Source organism: Ambystoma mexicanum, chromosome 6q (assembly GCF_040938575.1).
Source record: "Ambystoma mexicanum isolate Mex_15411 chromosome 6q, UKY_AmexF1_1, whole genome shotgun sequence".
NCBI classification, from domain to species: Eukaryota; Metazoa; Chordata; class Amphibia; order Caudata; family Ambystomatidae; genus Ambystoma; species Ambystoma mexicanum.
The window spans coordinates 302,984,496-303,003,521 of record NC_090937.1 but is presented as its reverse complement, the minus strand read 5'-3'; the positions used below and the strand labels follow the sequence as shown (position 1 = coordinate 303,003,521).

The following is a 19,026-nucleotide window of genomic DNA, read 5'->3' as shown; positions in this document are numbered from 1 at the left end:
CTGAACTCTTTCTTCCCTGCCAACACTCTTCCTCCCTCCTCCCCTCCCCCTTTCATTCTCTTTCCCCCCCCTCCCAGCTCTCCTCTCCCCATGCCTGTAACCTTGGTCTTCATATTGACCCTCACCCCTCTCGTAAAATTCGACCCCTCCTAACCTTTCACGCTACTAAACACTTAATTACCTCCCACATCTTCTCCAGACTTTTCTACTGTTGCGCCCTTTTCTATGGACTCCCCTCCTCTCACCTCTCCCCACTCAAATCCGTCTACCACTCTGCCATCCGCTCCCTCTGCCTTCTTTCACCTCTTGACTCCATCTCCTCTTCTCACACCTCTCTGGGTTGGCTCTCTTTTCAATCCCAGCTCAAATTCAAGTTACTGTGTCTGGTCTTCAAATCCCACTATGGTCTTGCCTGCCCCCATACCTTTCCTCCCTTCTTACTTTCTATACCCCTTCTCGTTCTCTCCGCGCTGCAAATCTTTTCCTACTCTCTCCTCCTCCTCCTCCACCACCACCCTGTGCCCCCTCCCACTCTTTCCAACTCCTCGCTCCCTTCCACTGGAACCGCCTCCCCCTCCACATCCGCTCTTCTGCCTCCTACCCTTCCTTTCGCTCGTCTCTAAAATCAGATCTTTTCCATTCCCCTCCCTAACACCTATTCGCTTCCTCTCCTTCTCCCACCGCCTCATGCCTTACCTCTTATTCCTGTACTTCCTTACCCTCTCCATCCTCTCTTCTCCCTTCTATCCCACCTCCGGCTCTTATCTAGTCTTATTCTTTCTTCTTCTTCCTCACACCTTCTCGCCTTCCCTCTTAATTTCGCTTCTACCCCCACTAATCCCTCCCATTCCCTCTCACTCCTCTGTCCCAGTCTACTCCCTCGTCACCTCAGCAATATTGTAAATTTTTCCTTATACGGTTTGAGTTGTGATTCAATTGCCATTTTATGCTTGTTGTATTTTTTCTTGTTCTCATGTAAAGCACTTTGGATTAAAGGGCTATGTAAATTCAATAAAATACAAATACAAAACTAAATTTAAATCACAGATGGGAACCTGAAAAGGCGTTGGAGGGTACACATTTGTCAGTCCTTTTAGAAACTGGGTAACTAAAGGCATTTTAAAATAAGAAACCTCTTCCGAGGAGCGCTTGAAGATAGATAGCGCTGTCAAGTATCCTTTAATAGTGCCAACTTGGAGCCCCAAATTAGCTACGTGTCAAAGGAAAGAAAGTACTGTAGGAGTAGACATTACATAAGAATGGATCCACATTCTTATCCCTGCACCAGATACTGAACTTGTTCCAACAACACTGATGCAAGGATTTTGTTGCGGGCCTCCTGGCCGAAAACAAAATCTCAATTACGTCATCCAGGAGGTCCCAATCTTTATATCTCAGCCTCTCAGAAACCATGCGTGAAGGCTGAGTGTCTTGACTTCTGGATGGAGAACCCAACCTTCCCCTTGCGTGAGAAGATCCTCTCTTTGTGTAGACGTATTGGAGGGCAGATGGACATGTCCAGAAGCTTCGGGTACCACGTCCTCCTGGCCCAATACGGGGCAATTAGGATCATGGTTTTTCTGAACTTTCTCAACCTCCCCATTACATGAGGAATGACGGGGACTGCAGGAAACATGTATAGGAGTGGAAATATCCAGTCCACCACGAACAAGTCCCCTAGAGCTACTCTTGGGGGAAATTCCGTTGAGAGTCCAGTTCGCAATTCCGGTTGGCACTGGTCACGAACAGATCAACTTGTGGTGTTCCCCCAAAGGGCCAATATCTCTTGAAGGACTTCCTGAGCTAGTTCCCACTCATGGGAGACTGCTCTGCCTGCTTAGAGTGTCCGCCGCCGTGTTCTGCTCTCCGGCTAGGTGAACTGCCGATAGAGAGATTCCTTCTTGCATTGCCCAGAACCAGAGCTGCATTGCCTCTCTGCACAGTAGAAGTGATCCTACGCCTCCTCTTTTGTGGAGGTAGTACATGGCCACTGTATTGTTCCGTCATTATCAGGCCGTTATTTCCCCGTACAGAGGACAGCAAGGCCTTCAGCGCTAGTCTGATTGCCCTCAGCTCCAAAAGGTTAATGTTTAGTTTGGACTCCGATGGAGACCAACGACCGCCAGATCGTTTGTGTGGGCTCCCCACCCCGTGAGTGAGGCATCCGTCACTACCGTTATCTCCGGCCATGCTTGCCAAAAAGGTTCTCCCTTAGAAGATCTTGAGCCACTCTGGCCGGGACTTGCAGAAGATCTGACATCTCCCCCGAGAATTGGGACCATTGAGTCCTGAAGACCCATTGAAGGGATCTCATTCTAAAACTGTCCTCTGGCACCAGAAAAATGCAGGAGGACATGAGGCTCAGCAACCTTAGAAACCTTAGAAAATCAAAAGGCCTGAGGAAGTATCCAGGACTGCTTCAATTAATTGGATTCTTTGGCCTGGAATCATTTGTGACTTTTTGTAATTGAGGGAGAAGAAGTGGCAGGTCATGGTCAGATGTTCCTGGGCTCATTCGGATGAACTTGCCCTAATTAGCCAATCGTCCAGGTAAGGGTAGACGTGAATCCCCCACCTCCCCCTCTCCTGAGACTAGCTGCCACTAGGGCCATCAGCTTGGTGAAAACCCGCGGGTGGAGGTCAGCCCAAATGGCAGAACCCGAAACTGATAGCGAGAACCGCAAACCTCAGGTACTTCTGTGCTTCAGATGGATTGGCACATGAAAGTAAGCATCCTGAAGGTCAAACATAACCAGCCAGTTCTGAAGCTGAAGAGCCTGAAGGAACTGAGAAAGGTTCACCTTCTTGAACTTGTCCTTCCTGAGGAATTTTTTCAAATTTCTTAAGTCAAAGATGGGTCTCAATCCTCTGTCCTTTTTGGGAATGAGAAAATACGGGGAGTATCAACACTTGTTCCTCTCTGCTACAGGTACATGTTCTATTGCACCTTTCTCTAGCAGGGTTGAAATCTCCTGTCTGGAATTTTGACAGAATTGGCTCCCGGTGAATGATCTTGGTCTTTGTTGAAAAAAAAGGCAGTAACTCTAGCGCCCAGGAATCTGACGTAAAGCCCCGCCATTCGTTCAGATACCGAGTGATCCTGCCTCCCACCAGGGTCTTGTGGGTGAATACCTCAGAACGGCTTTGCAGCAGCTGCAGAAGCGGCTGAGGAGGAAGTAGCCACTGCTGGGGCCGATCTAGCACCTTTCCCTCTTCCACCACGAGGGGGCCTTCTCTGCTGGCCTCTGACTGGCCTGTCCCCTCCCACTTCCAAAAAGAGGAGTAGAAACGAAAGGGACGGCTCCTATAGGAAGATGACCCTGCGTAGGAGTGTTGCTGAGGCTGTTTTATAGCGGCGGTGAGTAATTTAGCTGACGCTTTCGAGGTCTGCAGCTTCTCCAAGCTCTGGGCCGCCTTGCTGCCGAACAGCCTCAAGTCGTCAAAGGGCATATTGTTTAATCTGGACTGCACATCAGTTGCAAAGCCAGATTTCCTCAGCCATGCAAATCTGCTTAGGACCGTGCTAGATGCCATGGGCCTGCGTACACCATCAGCAGTGTCCAATCCTGACTGGAGGCGTTCCTCCATAGCCTCCTTTCCATCTTTCACTATCACCAGGAAACCATCCCCTTCCTCACCCTCCGGGATGAGTTCAGCTGATGTCATACAGTCCCACAGGGTGTATGTAAATCTTGCCATAGTGCAAGTTATATTCGTAGATTTAAGGGCCATGCTGCCCAAAGAGAAGACTTTCCGGGCCCAAGCATCAACTTTGTCGTATCTGTCAGGTGGTATCGAAGGATAAGCTGACTACCTTGTGGAGTTTGCAGCTTGTACCACCAAGCTTTCTGGCGAGTGATGCTTAGAAAGGTACTCGGGATCTGATGAGGATGGTCTGTACTTTTCCACAAACATTTTATTTACTGTAGGCCCAGAATCTGGGGTATCCCAAGTTGCAGTGCCTTATGCAAAGGGAGGACAGGGTCCCTTTGTGGTCCCTCATTAAGGATGTCTGTCATATCGTCCTGGTCTAATCTTGGGGAAGCCGTTTTTCATCCCATGAAGTCAATGACTCTTCCCATTAGGTTTCCATACCCAGGGTCTGCATGATCTGCAGGGTCTGGCCTCTCAAACTCTACTTCAGGGGAAGCATCTAAGCCACTGGTTGTTGAAGGCAATCATAAAGATCAGCCATCTTAGAATCTGGGTCTATCAATTCCTCAGGAACCTCCTGGATGCCAACTCTAATCCCAGCTGAAATAACATCCTCTTCAGAGGACTGCTCCTCGTTAATAGGGGACCTAGATCTGAAAAACTCTTGCCTGGGTTGAGGATGGAAGATGTTCTCTGGTAAAGGGGGTGGCATTGACCTAGGCTTAGACAAAGGTGTCGATTTTGGCATCAGGATTAAAAAATGCTTGACAAAAGGTGTCGATGGTATGGATGGTGGCTTCAACTTTTTCGAAGGAGGCTTAGACGGCGTCGAAGAATGCCTCGACGCGGTCGCGGAAGGTATCGACGCCATCTTCAATGGCGGCCTCAACGCTGTCGAAGGCTGCATTGAGTCGATATTCGACATTGACCCCATTTTGTCATCCGTTACGCCCGATTTATGCACCAGTGGGCTCACTCTTTTTTCATGACGTGTCAAAACTTTCCCCCCCTGATGACACCCTCGACTTTGTCGAATCTCACATGCTTAGTTTTTGATCTCCCTCTGTCACCTTATCAAACACCAAAAGACAATTACGATGGGGGTCGGTAATCGACATTGTTCTACCACACAAAACCAGTCTTGGGTGTGGTTGGAGTCGATGACGAGGACATTTCGTCAAAGAAAAACTGATGAACTGTTTTGTGACACGAAGCAGTGTTCGGAAAAACGGAACTGAGCTAATGGGCACGGCTCGAGCCCTTTATAATGCGGTTGACGTTGACGCTCGACGACGGCCCTCGAGGGACTACAACGCTGCGGCTTCCAGCACAGCACCCTCTGGTGAAAAAAAAATTCCAAAGCAGCAGAGCTGGGAGACAAGATATCTAAGATGAGGAATACGTGGGAGGACACAATCCATTTGAAACTATTTTATTAATATCAAATTCCAACAAATGATCATGTGAAATGTTATTGGGCTCTATGCATTGTTTGAAATTAACAGAGTTTTGGACTTAATACAATCAGTAGGAGTTACTGCCACCACGTCCACAACAGCGCCCCCTAGCATTTCAGCATCTGTCAGATCGTTTAAGCCATTTATTATTGGCACATCGGGGAGTTGGCAATCCTTGAGAGTTAGCATCTTTGATAAGTTGATCTCGTCAGTAGTAGTCGAGGCCATTTCCTGATTTTTGGGAGGCTCCTTGGCTTTCATGGATTTGGATACATTTTCACATTCAATGCCCTGAAAGGAGAAGGGGGGAGGGGGGAGGTTGTAGGGGGGTTGTATTTACAGAGTAAATTTCTACTCTCTCGCTTCCACCAAATGTCAGGTTTGGTGCCTTGTACGGCGTTGGCTCATTCTAAGGGGGGGGGGAGGGTGGTGTGACTTATTTCCACTTGGCCGGGAATACAGATGCAAAGTTCACTTTAATTAAATATCAAAAGGTGCAGTCGCTAACTTGCCCAGAACGTTAAAAGAGGGAGCGAGGGGGCGGGGGAATTCGAACACCAGAAGAACACTGCAGGCACCTGCAGACACTCCGCTAATGGTAATCTGAATTAGTTATTTAGTTTAAAAGTGCAGGTTGCACAAATTTAATAATTGGAGTTGTCTGGCTCAAAGGGATATACCCCCGCAGTCACCACTCACACAATGTTATAAGGAGTGCCAATGAGTTTTCTCCTTACCGTTTCTTCCTGGCTTGGTCGCACCAGTCAGGATACGATCATTAAAGTGCGTGGTCAGTCACACGCTTCGCACTGTAACCCAGCAAAATGCAGATTGAAGCCCTTTCGCCGTCTTTCAGCATCCCACCCAGCTCAGCAGCGTTTTCTGACTGCAGCACGACCAGGTTATATCCCGGGAAGCAATAGATGTAAGCAAATGAGGGTTTGAGGCGCGGGAGGCATGGCAACACGCTCCGCTACAGTGCTGGTGTTTTGAAAGTGAAGGGCCACCTCAATTGATAGTCGGGAAGGAAAGACTCCTCTGCAGTACTGCAGTAATCCACACAAGACAACACACTCTGCTGCACTCTGCCCATATGGATTGTTTTGAGAGAGAATCCTGAACCATGACCCATGAGGTCAGTACTGCCGATATCCATTGGGAACCATTCTTGACATTTACCTGTAGCTGGATATATTTAAAAAACGTGGAGACTAGCTAAAGTAGCCGCCCTGAAAATGCCAACCAGAAGCACCACCAATAGGTCTTCCCAGGACACTGGCACTCAGGTGGAGCACCCTTCAAATCAACAGGGGAAATGTCAACCTTGCCAATTCATGCACTCAAGACATTACCACATATTCCAGTGGTCAAAATTAAGATTACATAATCACGAGCTAAAACTAGCTCCCTTGTACTGGGGCATCACCTAGTAGGCAGGAGCTACACCTAGAGAACCAGGAGTAAGTCATGGTGTGCCACAAATATACGTTTGAGATGCATATTTTAACTTGTGTTAATTACGTGAACTCCATGACGATTTAAATGTCTTCTAGAGGTCTCTAATGTTTCTTTATAGAAATTCACAAATGTAGGAAGTAAATGTCACATTGGTAAGTTTGTATGGCATCAGATGGCCTCCGGGGCCAAAAGTAGTTCCTTGCAACTGTTTGTGTCAATCTGAGCAGGCTCTCCGGGGATAGAAGCGAGAGCCGAAAAGCTCTGAGCAATTTCAAACCCTGCAATCCATCTATTTAGAGTAGATATGGCTGATGTAATTCCCTTTATACTTTTACCATAAGAAACAAACATTTATTCAACTGTGAAATTACACTGTTCTTTTCAAATAAATTAAGATACCCCTTTCCACATCCATCAAATCCAGATAACACTCTTCTTCTGAATCCGGAATCAAGCATAGTGCAGGCAACAATACCTCAGTCTTTATAAAATTGAGATCATAGTTTGGTCAAACGCCCAGGCCAACGAAGTTGATACAACCTTCAGATAATGTGATCTGCAGAAAAATACCACAACCCTCCCAAACTACCCAATGGATGACACCAGGAAAAAGGCTTGCAAGAAACCAACTCTGTCTACACCTCATTCAGAGGTGCAATCAGTGGACCTTGCATTGCTTTTTAAACCAGAAGCAAATCTCACGATGGGCCTAACTTAGTTTTAGATCGATTCAGAACTGTCAAAACCTTCAGTAGTCTGGGGGCCAAACCTTCTAACCAGCCATCTAGATAATTGTGTAGACAAATCACTTCTCGAAGTAGGCCAACACCAACACGGATACTAGCTTTGTAAACATCCCAGGTGCCTTTTTTATAGCACAAATGGTAGAACAGAGTTGCTGACCCAGAACCGCAAATATTTGTTACTTGCAGAGGAATTTCAGAATCTGAACATAGTGCTAGGTCTCCTGCAGATTCTTAGACATTATGAACATGCCTAGAATGCAATAAGGTAAACTTCTCCTGCAGTGCCTTTACGGGGACGTTTTCCACTGGGATCCATCCACCTGATCTTTCAGCACCAAGAATCTCCTCCTTGTGGGTTGAACTGGTACGACAGTCTGTGTCTGTGTCAGTTGGTTTAACATGTACTGTAAACACTGGCACGGTTTTGACCCCTTAAAGTCCACACCCATACCACTCCCGGATCTGGAGGAACTTCCAAAATGGTTTGTTTCATATCCCCTAGTCATCCTAGTGGCCATGGTGCCCATCACATCTTTCCATATCTGACAGAATGCTTACAGTCCGCTTTCAATTGGCAAATCCTCTATGGACCACAAATAGGCAGGCCTCCGGATGTTCTTGCGCAGACAAAAGGAAACACCAGCTAAAACACTAATAATGTGGTGCTAATGTTACAGGTCTAGCCCGGGATCAAACACAGAAAATCAACAAAGGAACTGGATCAGTGTAGAAGTGCGCAGAGGGGAAACATTCTCTTTACTCCAAAAGCACAACATTAAACTATCTTTAGTCAATCTATTACAATACATATAAAACATCTTTTTATATAAAGCGCATGGCAGTAATTTCAATCTAATATTTTGTAACTGCCACACATTTGCCACATACTCAACTAGACATTCACCATACTCGCAACAATTGATGCAATTAAAAATCATCTAGTTGACGAGAAGTACAACCCATCAAGACTTGCTTTTTATAAAACACGGAATTGAAAACTCAATATCAATGAATTACCATATCTTCAGCACATGCATTAAATATAAACACATTCAGGTAATGTTTGTGTATAAACAATTTATAAATATGCACACACTATTCTGTGCACAGATGCCCAATATAACAGGTCACGTTTCTGCTCATTCTCCAGCAAATGCTTAACATTCATCAGGGGCTGAAGTAAGGCGCTCGTGTCAATAGCATGGAGAAACACACATATTGGTGGGCCTCATGAGTGATCTATAATAGACTGCTGTCCACATCTTATTGCTCCAGGCAGGGGAATAGCATATTCATTGATGCTACACGAGATGCAATTTGTTGAAGCTGCATCGGCTCTTTACGTCAAAGAAACCACTTCAGTAATTAGCAGATGTGTAGGTCCATTTGGTGATGTCATTAGATACCACATTTGTAGCCACTGGTATATTAAGTGGTAAGTCATCATAAGGGGTGTTAATCTTAGCAGGCTCAAACCCCCCCTAATCCCAAAGAGGGTGGCTCTCCTTTGGGGAAAGGAGACACATTCACTTCATCCGTCACAATGTAGGTGACGTGCGAAGGAGCCGCTAGGCTCTGAGGCGATTCTCCAGAACACCTATGCGCCTAATCCACCATCCAGAAACCTAATGTAGCCCGATTCCTGTCCCTACCTCTATAAACAGAAACAAACCAATTTATAGATAATGTAAGGGCTTTTTGCCCAAGTATAGAATGGTGGCTGGTTTCTGGTCCCAATGTTATGGTTCTGTATCAAAAAACAGGTCTCTGGCCCAGTTGCACAGTTCAAGTAAACAGACAAACAAACGCTGCTTACACCTTCAACTCCTTGTGTTCTGTACAAGTCTTTGGGTCAGTGGTTTATTGATCACACTCAATTTGGTTCGCCAGGCACTTTGTATCAATCGCAGTATTTTCTACACTGTTACCTTAGGTCGCACGCCCCCACCTTGGGCGGTGCTCCTCCGATCCGCTTCCTCCACGACTGTTGAAGCTAGCACTCTTCCATGCTGTCTCTGTGCAGGGCTTTGGCAGCAGTTCTGCATATCGTTGTTACTTAACACTTAGGGCAACTTTCACGGAGTCTCGTGTGGCGGGCATCTTTGGTCTGTGCTCCACCGAGGTTTGAAACACCATACAGGGTGTATGCTCGATTCTCTCTGCCTCATCTCCCGGGAGGAGGTTCCTCATGTAGCTCAGCAGGCTTTGCTCTTCCCTTCTACCAAAACTGATGGGATGATCTCCTTTCATGCAACAAGGGGGTGGGTTCATCTCCCTTTCAGTTTGAGGGCAGTGCCAATATGATCAGAAACCATAGCAGCCATTAGTATATAAAGTGGTCAGTTTGTATACAAGTCCATTCCTATCTAACTGACAAACCTATTGGATTCTTGAGACAAAAGAGGATAACATGTCCCTTTCCTCTAAGCAGGGGGTCACCCCCCAGTGGGATCCCTGTCCCCTACAGGGTGTTAAGTTTAGCGTGCTGACCCCCCCCCTAATACCAAATGCAGTGGCTCTCCTTTGGGGGAAAGAGGACACATTCACTGCATCTGTTACAATGTAGGTGATATACGAAGGATCGGGTAGGCTCTGAGGCGATTCTCCAGAACCTCTCTGCGCCAGGCACACCCGATCAATTTTTCAAGTAATAACAGCAGGAAGATCACCCCGAAGGCTGGTGGGTGTTCGATGGTGCAAACCACCAGGTGACTCCCTGACAAAAGGATTGCACCCCTCTGTGCAAGTAATGATGGCTTGTACCTCCCGGGATGGTAAATGCCTCACATACAAATGGCCAAACACCAGTCCCCAGCCAGGATGCCTGAGAAAATGGAGTTTCCCTACCTTCCTCAAAGTTCAGGAAGCTTCGAGGGGCCATCTGATGGAATACCTTCTACCACCATGCAAGGCGAAGTGCATGGGCTCCATTGGAGGGAACCTCAAAGCTCTCAATGTGGCCATTGATGGTCCAGACACTACAATTCAGGCAGAGCATGCAGATCGGAAACCCATGTATGGTCAATGTCATGAGTCGGTGTCTAAACCCAGAAGCATTGAATTTCAAAGAATATAAAGCAAAGCTGAAAAACTGTCCTTGTGCTGCTCTACAGTGCTCCTTTACCACCCCCGTGGAGCAAAGGACTGGTGGGTAGATACAGGAGCATGGATGAAGGTGGCCGGAGTTGCGCAAGACACAGCCTTTATTAGAAAAAATGCTGCTGCATCAACATGCTTTGATCCATGGCTTTACACCGCCATGTGAGAACTGTGTAACTCCACGTGGCTTAACCAAGTAGTATCATCTTGAGCAGATCCTTCTGCGATGCATAACGGGACCTGGCTTGGTGACTAGCAGCCATGTGACATTAATTCCAGGTTCTCAGGCAAGGAGCCCTCACCTTCATTGATGAAATCTCGAGTCACACGGCGTACCTGTGCTCCGGGAAGATACTAAAGCCAGGGCAGCACAGCCTTAAGGGCTCATGTGCTGGTGCCAACCAATCCTATCTTCTCAAGAAGGTCCTGTCCCGCTGGCCTGGCCTTGTGAGGTAAGGCCCATCTGTGCCCCTTTCGTGTACCCCCTCCATTTTTTCGTCTCCTTCCCTTTTTTTGCTGCCTTTTCTTTTTTCTCTGCTCCCCGTGTTCCCTTTTTTTGCTGCCTTTTCTTTTTTCTCTGCTCCCCGTACCTTGTTTCCATCGTCCTTTTCCTGCCTCCCCTGCCCATGATTGGTGGCGTCCCTTAAGGAAGCTGCCCTCTTAACAAAGAGCGCTCAGGGCAACTTTGCACGGGGAGCCGGCTAAGTGTGAGAGACAAAGGGCAGCTCCCTTCTGGACAGCTCACTCCCCGTTTGGGGCAGGGGTAGGGCGGTACAAACAATTACTTGAAACCCCACCACTTCACCTTCTAGAACTTGTGACGGGCCAGGGAACTGCTCTTTAGCTGTGTTTTGGGGTTCTGAAATGGGTTACAATTAGATGGATCTTAGTGGTAGGAAAACACTTAACTAATCGTACTAAAAACACACGATTCTGCAAACTCCCCCTCAAACTCTAAACTAAACGTAACTCCTACCTATACCCCAATGCAAACATCACACACTTCACAACAAACAACATGAAACCAAACAAGCACAGACAAAGCACCCATTCACAATCATACCCCAACACCACATGACGGCTACCAACTAAAAACACACCAACACTCAGCTGACGTTTTCTCCTGAACTGAAGCTTCCAACAGTACATCAACGCTCTCTTGCTCTTCTCCCTCTCAATCCAACTCACAACCCTCTGTCCATTGCAGATCAGTCGGCGTTCTAAGAGATTACGCAAGAGGGAGCAGTAAGTGGTAGAAGACCACATAGCCTAACAAGTCTCCCTTTGTGTCACTGCCTCGATTATTGCTGCAGTGCTGGTCTGCCTGTGGCTCGTTAACATCCAGGGGCCTGCAAGAAATAAAATACTTGGGTTATCCAGTACAACCCACCTCCAGAGGTTATTCTGTTTAGTGACCAATCTCTCAGCTACCCAGTTCCGCTTCATATATGGCACCAAAATACATCTCTTCGCAATTGACTGGCAGCAATATTTGAGGGGGGTAAATCTTTCACCATCATCGTGTCCCATGAGCTTTTCCACAACAAAAGTACATTTTCCAAAGTTCTGCATGTTAGCCCATAACCACTCTACCTCAATACCTTTGATTCAAAGGCCATTTTTCCAAAAAGCTCTGGAGTTACAAGAGCATTACTTACATTGCTCTGTTGTGAACGAAATGTAAGCAAGTTTCACAGTGCAATCAGACAGGGTTAACAACATTTTTTTAAAGTACACATACAAATCAGCAGTAACGCCTAGAATGAAATAAAAAAGGAGTAAATAAAAGTGCTCTAACTGCAAAATACCCTAATTAACATTGGTGTTAGGAGCATAGTTACCCATGTAAAGGTGCCATACCAATGTCCAATAAAATACATAAATAAAAACAATTTGGGTCTCTTTTCCGCTTTCAAGAGCGTTTTTTCTTAAGGAAGAGAAGACCAGGCTTAGTAGCGCATGCAAATAGGCCGGTAAAGTGGGGGACCCTTAGGCGATTGAACCATGAATATGAGGTCATGCAAGTCATCACTTGCACATAATCGGCATCGCAAACATGTCAAAATGCATTCTACGGAGTAATAAAATATCCTAACCAATTACACACCACCATAGCGTAGAGAGGTACCTACATTTAAAACGACTAGCTTATAAACAATATCAATACACAACCACGCAATCAAAAGGACATAAAGGAGTCCATGATGGTTACTGCTGAGGATGTAGGCATGAATCAAAAGAACAGGAACTGTTTTTCTTAGATAATAAAACATTCAACATGGTCCAACATACTCTGAAAAGTACCCAGCTGCTTCTTTAAGTAGGTCTGATGTGGAAATGTGATGCTTTGACATTACTTACCAGCTGCTTCAAGCAGAGCTTCTAATCTTGCTTGTGTTTCTGGGTCAACAGTTCTCAAGTCAGCCCCATCAGCAGTCCCAGATAAAAGCAATTTTGAGGCCGTCTCCAACATTGGATTTTCCAAATCATCCTGGTCCAAAATGAAGGACTCCACCTGCAAAGAGGAAATATTTTGTTTTTATTCAAATTCTAAGCAAACTGAAACTAGTACAAAACTCAGATCATCAGGTGTAAAAGATTCAGGCAAAACAGCTGCCATGGAATGTATTTTATATTGCGATGGCAAGGAATTCAAAAGGTGGATAAACAGTCAAATGTATTCGTGTTTTGTACAGATCTGCAAAAACTTTCTGTAAATAAGTTAACACGCTCACTTCAGTTTTATCCTCATGTCCATTGCAACAGAATTCAGACAACAAATACCCTCCAGGGCACACCAAAACTCAGAAATGTCCTCACTTTTTCGACATAGAACGCAAACCCACAAATAAGGCATAACATTTAGTGAGTCAAGAGTTGTCCTTTCCCACTCAATGGAATGTCCCATAAGTATGGAGGAAAGGGGACGGAACATAAGTAATAGCTAAGCTAAGCTAACTCAAAGTATCTGGCTTCAGTGTTACAACTGCCCCTTGCACCAGAGTGTATGTAGCCAGCTGACTAGTGCACCACAGATCTCCTGTGTTGTCTACAGCTAGGCTTCTGACACACACACACACTGCTTAATTAGGAGCTAATGCATTGTGCAAGTTCAAGATCACACTTAAGCTCTGCGCTCTCATGTCGGACTGAAGACAGTGAAGAAAGTATTGCATGATAGTATCAGTGGGAAAGACACGAACGGAAAGGTGGGGGGCAAAAGGCCCTCTTAGAATGACAAGGTGATGGGGGAGGAAGAATTAGGGTCAGGCCACTAAACGCATACTTGTCACTAGCCAATGGCTAGTGATAATAAAGTTACGCACCATAGTGACTCTCTTACTCCTAGTCCAAGGTTCACTTTCCTCTATACTTTTGGGACATTCCGTCCATCAGGACTGGACCAGAGCACTTTGAAGCATCAAAAATAACTTTTTGGTCCCTTTATAATTTACGCGGGGCAACCGCACAGGACCGTAGCCCAGCCTTCCAGAGCTCTGCCCAATGCATTGCCCTTCCAACCATTTCGTTCGCCAAAATCGAAGGACCATTAGCAAAATAGGGGATACTTTTTAGAGGGGACGGCGGGCAGGCGTGTGGAGGAAAGGGGGCTATGGACTAGGATTAAGGTGGTCAGTACGGTGAGTAACTTTGTTATACTCCTACGCCCTGTCCCCTTTCCTCCATACTTTTGGGAGATTCCCCATGTAGACCAAAGAAACGGGAGGATGGACATTTCCCTTACTGGAACAGGTTCCTAAGAACTGCCTGGCCGAATTGAGCATCAGCCCGGGAACTCCGGTCAAGACAATGTCTGGAAAAAAGCGGAGGGAGAAACCCACGTAGCAGCCTTGGCTATGGACTCCCAAGGGACATATTTCTAGAAGGCAACAGCAACCGCTTTGGCACGGACCAAACGTGCATGAACGCCCTTTAGGGGCTGAAGGCCTTGAACAGTATAAGCCTCTGAGATGCATGAAGCGATCTAGCGTGAGATAGACGCTTTTGAAGCCGGTTCCCCTTTTAGGTCATCGAAAACAACAAAGTTGTGAAGAACTTCCAAGTTCGCTAGTTCGGTCGAGGTAAAACTTCAGAGCTCGTCTGACATCTAGGTTATGTATAACACTCTCTGCATACGAGACTGGGTTTGGAAAGAAAACCGGTAAGGATATTGATTGATTTATGTGGAAATCCGAGAATTTTTGGAAGGAAAGAGGGATGAGCGCAAAGCCCAACCTTATCCTTGTGGAAAGTTAGGAATGGGTGTTTGACAGAGAGCTTGAAACTACTTATTCTTCTCACAGGATGTTACCGTGATAAAAAAAAAACACTTTCCAAGAAAGGAACTTGAGCTCGATCGTGGCCAGAACCCATTTCGGGTGAGGAGGCCTGACTGGTGGAAAGTGGTGAAGAAGATCTGCGCAATGCCTCTTGATTACTGGGTTTGAAAAAAGAGCAACTGTCTCTAGACAGATAAGCTGCAAAGGCTGATAGATATGTTCTGCATGATAAGACGTGGTTGCCAGAGGCTGCAAGGTCTGATATGAAAGACAAGAGACAGTCAATAGAAGCCTGTTGAAGATCATAATACAAAAGTAAATGGCTTAGTTTTTGTCATTGCTCTCTGAGTCCTCGTAGAAGGCTTACATGCCGCCTGAATTATGCCCATATTATCCTCTGAAAGATTAAACTGCGCTAAGGACTTAAACTCAGGTACCAGGCTGCCAAGCTGAAGGATTGTGGGCAGGGGTGCCACACCTGGTGAATTCTCTGGTGAAGAAGGTCGGGATCTGCTGCAACCTGATCGGGTTGCATATCGATAGGTGCTGCAGTTCTGAAAACCAGAACCTGGCTCGCCACCAAGGAGCTTTGAAGAGGAGAGTGCAGTTGGAGGCACTCCAGAGTTTCCAGAGCGACCGATAAATCCACGGTAATGGTGGGAAAGCATAAGCCTTCATGTTTTCCCAAGGAATCTCAGGGGTATCCCCCCCAAGGAAGATGCTCCGAGGCCGTCCCTGGAAGCCTAAAATTGGTAGTTTCCTGTACGCTGTCTTCGCAAAGAGGTCCACCGTTGGAGAACTCCATTGCTAGAAAAGCTTGCTAAGAACATTGCTGTTCATTTCCCACTCGTAATTCACCACTGACTGGCGGCTCAGGGAATCTGCCCCAACAGTGATCAGATCCGGAATGTGCACGGCCTGTAGCCAGACATTGTGCTGGACTGCGATCCACCAGAGGAGCGGCCAGTGCCCCCCGGCTTGCTGATGTAGAACGTAGTGACAAATGTTCGTCACACCACTCTGTTGATGAGAGGGCTGGAAAGCTTTCAATGCCAGAAAAACTGCCAGCAGTGCTAGGTAAATGATACGAGACATTCTGTCCTGGGGCGTCCACAGATCGTACACCTCGAGGTGACGCAGCGTCGCTCCCCACCCTATATGATATGATATGGCATTTGTAACGCACCTATACACAAGTGTTTCAAGGCGCGACGAGGCAGGGAGGGGGGAACAAGGGGAAGACAGACAACGATCCTACTAGGCCAGGTGTCATTCAGATCGCGCAAGTGCAGGGGTAGGGGGGAAGGGAAAAAGTGCAAGGGGAAGGGAAGGGGAGGGGAAGGAAGGGGAGGGGAGGGGAGGGGAGGGGGGTTGGGGGGGTTGTGCTGAACAGGGCAAGTAGAATAAAAATCAATAAATAGGGCCAGCTGGTGGCAAGTGCAGACAAGTGCTGGGAGGGGCGAGCTGTAGGGATGCAGAGACAGTCCCGCAGTGCAGGGGTTGCCAGGGAGGCAGTGCAAGTGGAGAGTGGCTGGGCCAAGGACCGAGGTCGGTGAGAGTGGCCCAGGTACAGGTTCAGTGCAGTTTCAGTGAAGAATTTAGCAGGGGAGAGGGAGAGAGCAAGCAGAAGCAAAGAGGAAGGTTTTGAGGTGCTTCCGGAACCGAAGATGGTCCTCCTCAAGTTTCAGGGAGGCAGGAAGGCTGTTCCAGAGGGAGGCCCCTGTCGCAGAGAGATCTACCCCCAGCTCGTTGCTTCGAGAAACGGCTGACCCTGAGGGAGTTGGAGACAGATGAGCGAAGGGCTCGGGAAGGAAGATATTTAGGAAGAGAGAGTTGAAGGTATTTAGGCCCCAGGCCCCAGAAGGCCTTGTGGACAATGCAGAGGGTTTTTAACTGGGAGCCAGTGTAGAGATTTCAGTCCTAGAGAGATATGGTCCCTGGGCTTGAGGCCAAGGACAAGTCTCGCAGTCCTGTTCTGGATGAGTTGCAGAGGGCGGCGAGTGGAGGCAGGCAGATTAAGATACAGGCTGTTACAGTAGTCCAGCTTCGAGAGAACCAGGGCTCTGGAGACCATGAGCTGCTGGGGGAAGGAGAGGAAGGGAAGAATACCTCTGAGGAGGTGCAGCTGGTAGTGTGACTTCTTAGAGACGTCAGATATATGAGGAGAGAATAAGTGTGTTGAGTCGAAGATGACCCCGAGGTTTTTTGCCTTGCAAGTAGGAGCAGGAAGCGGGCCAAGAGAGGCTGGCCAGAGCGCTGCAGGGAAGGAGGGAGTGGGTGTGCCGATGAGTAGAATCTCAGTCTTACTGGCATTAAGGCAGAGGTCATTGGCGGCACACCATTCCTGGATAGCAGACAGACAGTCGGAGATGAGGGAAGGAGAGGAGGAGGCCGAGGGTAGCCTGAAAATGAGCTGGGTATCGTCCGCATAGCACTGAAAGTTGGGGCAGAGAGTGGCGATGCGGTGGGCAAGGAGTGCCAGATACTGGTTGAACAGCCAGGGAGAGAGATTAGATCCCTGGGGGACACCTAGGAGGGAGGAGTCTGTTGTAACCTTAACCTGTGGGCAGGGCTCCTAAAAGGAGGTTCCCAATGAAAGGTTGCTAGCGGATTACCACCATTGAAAATCCGCCGTCATGGAGGATGTAATCGGGAGCATTTTGAAGTCCGGGTCCACGGCCTGGAACCAGCAGCCCCGAAGTGCAAGCTCTGTGAGCCTAATTTTCAATCTTGCAATGGGTAGGGCTAACACGCATTAAGCCATCAAGTCCAGGAGCCTCTTGAACCACCAGTCCGACACGTGGAAAGACTTCAGAAAAATTTGGCACATGGCCGATAAATCCACAATTCTGTCTGCCGTTAGGAACACTCTTGCAGACAGTATCCCAACAGAAACCTAGAAAAATCAGGTCTTCACCAACCGTCATAGAAGATTTCTGCAGGTTCACCGACAGTTGGAATAGGAGCTGGAGAACGAAGTGACTGAAGATTGGCAGTTACAGCCCGTGGGCAAGGACTCTGCAGAAGCCAATCGTCCAAGTATGGATAGACATTAACTCCCTGCAGTCTGCGGAAGGTATTTTCGATGTGGGCCCCTGATCAGAATATGCATGTAAGCATCCTGAAGATCTACCACACTGAGCCAACCGCCCTTCCGGAGAGAGGACCTCATCTGGCTGGGCGTGATCATCTTGAGTTTCTCTTGGGGTGGGAAAAGATTGAAGTTGGAGAGGTTGAGGATAGTGCGCAAGCCAGCCTGGTTAAGTTTGGGCACTGTAAACTGACGGGACTAATCGCTCTCACCTTGCTCCTGCAAGGGAACAGGTTCCAACGCTCTGAAGTCCAGATGTTTCTGTACCTCAGCTCTGAGGGAGGGTGACCCAGTCTGCTGAAGAGGGGGGTGGGAGTGTGAGGTATGAGGCACAGCAAGTGAAAGCCCGTTTAGGGGACAGACAAAACCCATCAGTCTGAGGATATGGGCTGCCAGGCCTCCAGATGAGACGATATATACGTCCTCCCACCAGTGACTCATGAGACCAATTAAAAACATCATTTGGATCGTTTGTCAGCGGCGAGACCACCTGTTGCCGAAGAGGAGGCAGATGACCAAGAGAAAAAACAGCCACTTTGCCTTTGCTGCTTGCGCCCTGGTGCACCAGAGAAGTCTTAGTTACTTACCTGTAACTGTATTTCTCCAGCATTGGTATCTTTCATAGATTCAGATGCTTGAATATTCCCCGTCGTCAGACTGGGAATCCTCGGTGATAAATTAAATAATAATAATTTTATATATATATATATATATATATATATATATATATATATATATATATATATATATATATATATATATATATATATATATATACACACACACACACTGCCACCTAGCAGTGCATGTACATAGCCCATTATAGCCTATGAGCCACTCCATTATGTAGTCCCTCCACCTCACTTTGGTCCTTTATGGCCCCAGCCAATGAGGTGGCAGGGCTTAAGCTCCGCCCCCGGCAGCCATCTTCAGATTTTGAACCGTAGAGATTACAGTATGAGGGATGCCGAGCATAGGAGCAGCCTCTCAGGGGAGGCGGGCGGGCGCATGTGAATCTATGAAAGATACCAATGCTGGAGAAATACAGTTACAGGTAAGTAACTAAGACTTCTCCAGCATTGGATCTTTCATAGATTCAGATGCTTGAATAGAATACCAAGCAGTTAAAACATGCCACCATTATGAACAGATATGCATAATTGCAGAAAAACATATTTCTGATCAAACCTTTACCATGCAGCAACACAACGGTTACATATTTCGGGAAAGGAGGCTGGTCC

The 19,026-nt window shown here is 47.1% G+C and overlaps 1 protein-coding gene across 17 annotated transcripts in view; it reads right to left on the bottom strand.

The window, feature by feature from the left end:
* The window catches only part of ANKRD17 (ankyrin repeat domain 17), a 2,430,147-nt gene that overhangs the window by 2,271,958 nt on the left and 139,163 nt on the right, over nt 1–19,026 (bottom strand). For all 17 annotated transcript variants that reach the window (XM_069630806.1, XM_069630790.1, XM_069630801.1 and 14 more), the window contains exon 2: nt 12,776–12,929. In XM_069630806.1, the coding sequence (XP_069486907.1) occupies nt 12,776–12,929 (154 nt within the window). The remainder of the gene's footprint in view (nt 1–12,775; nt 12,930–19,026) is intronic.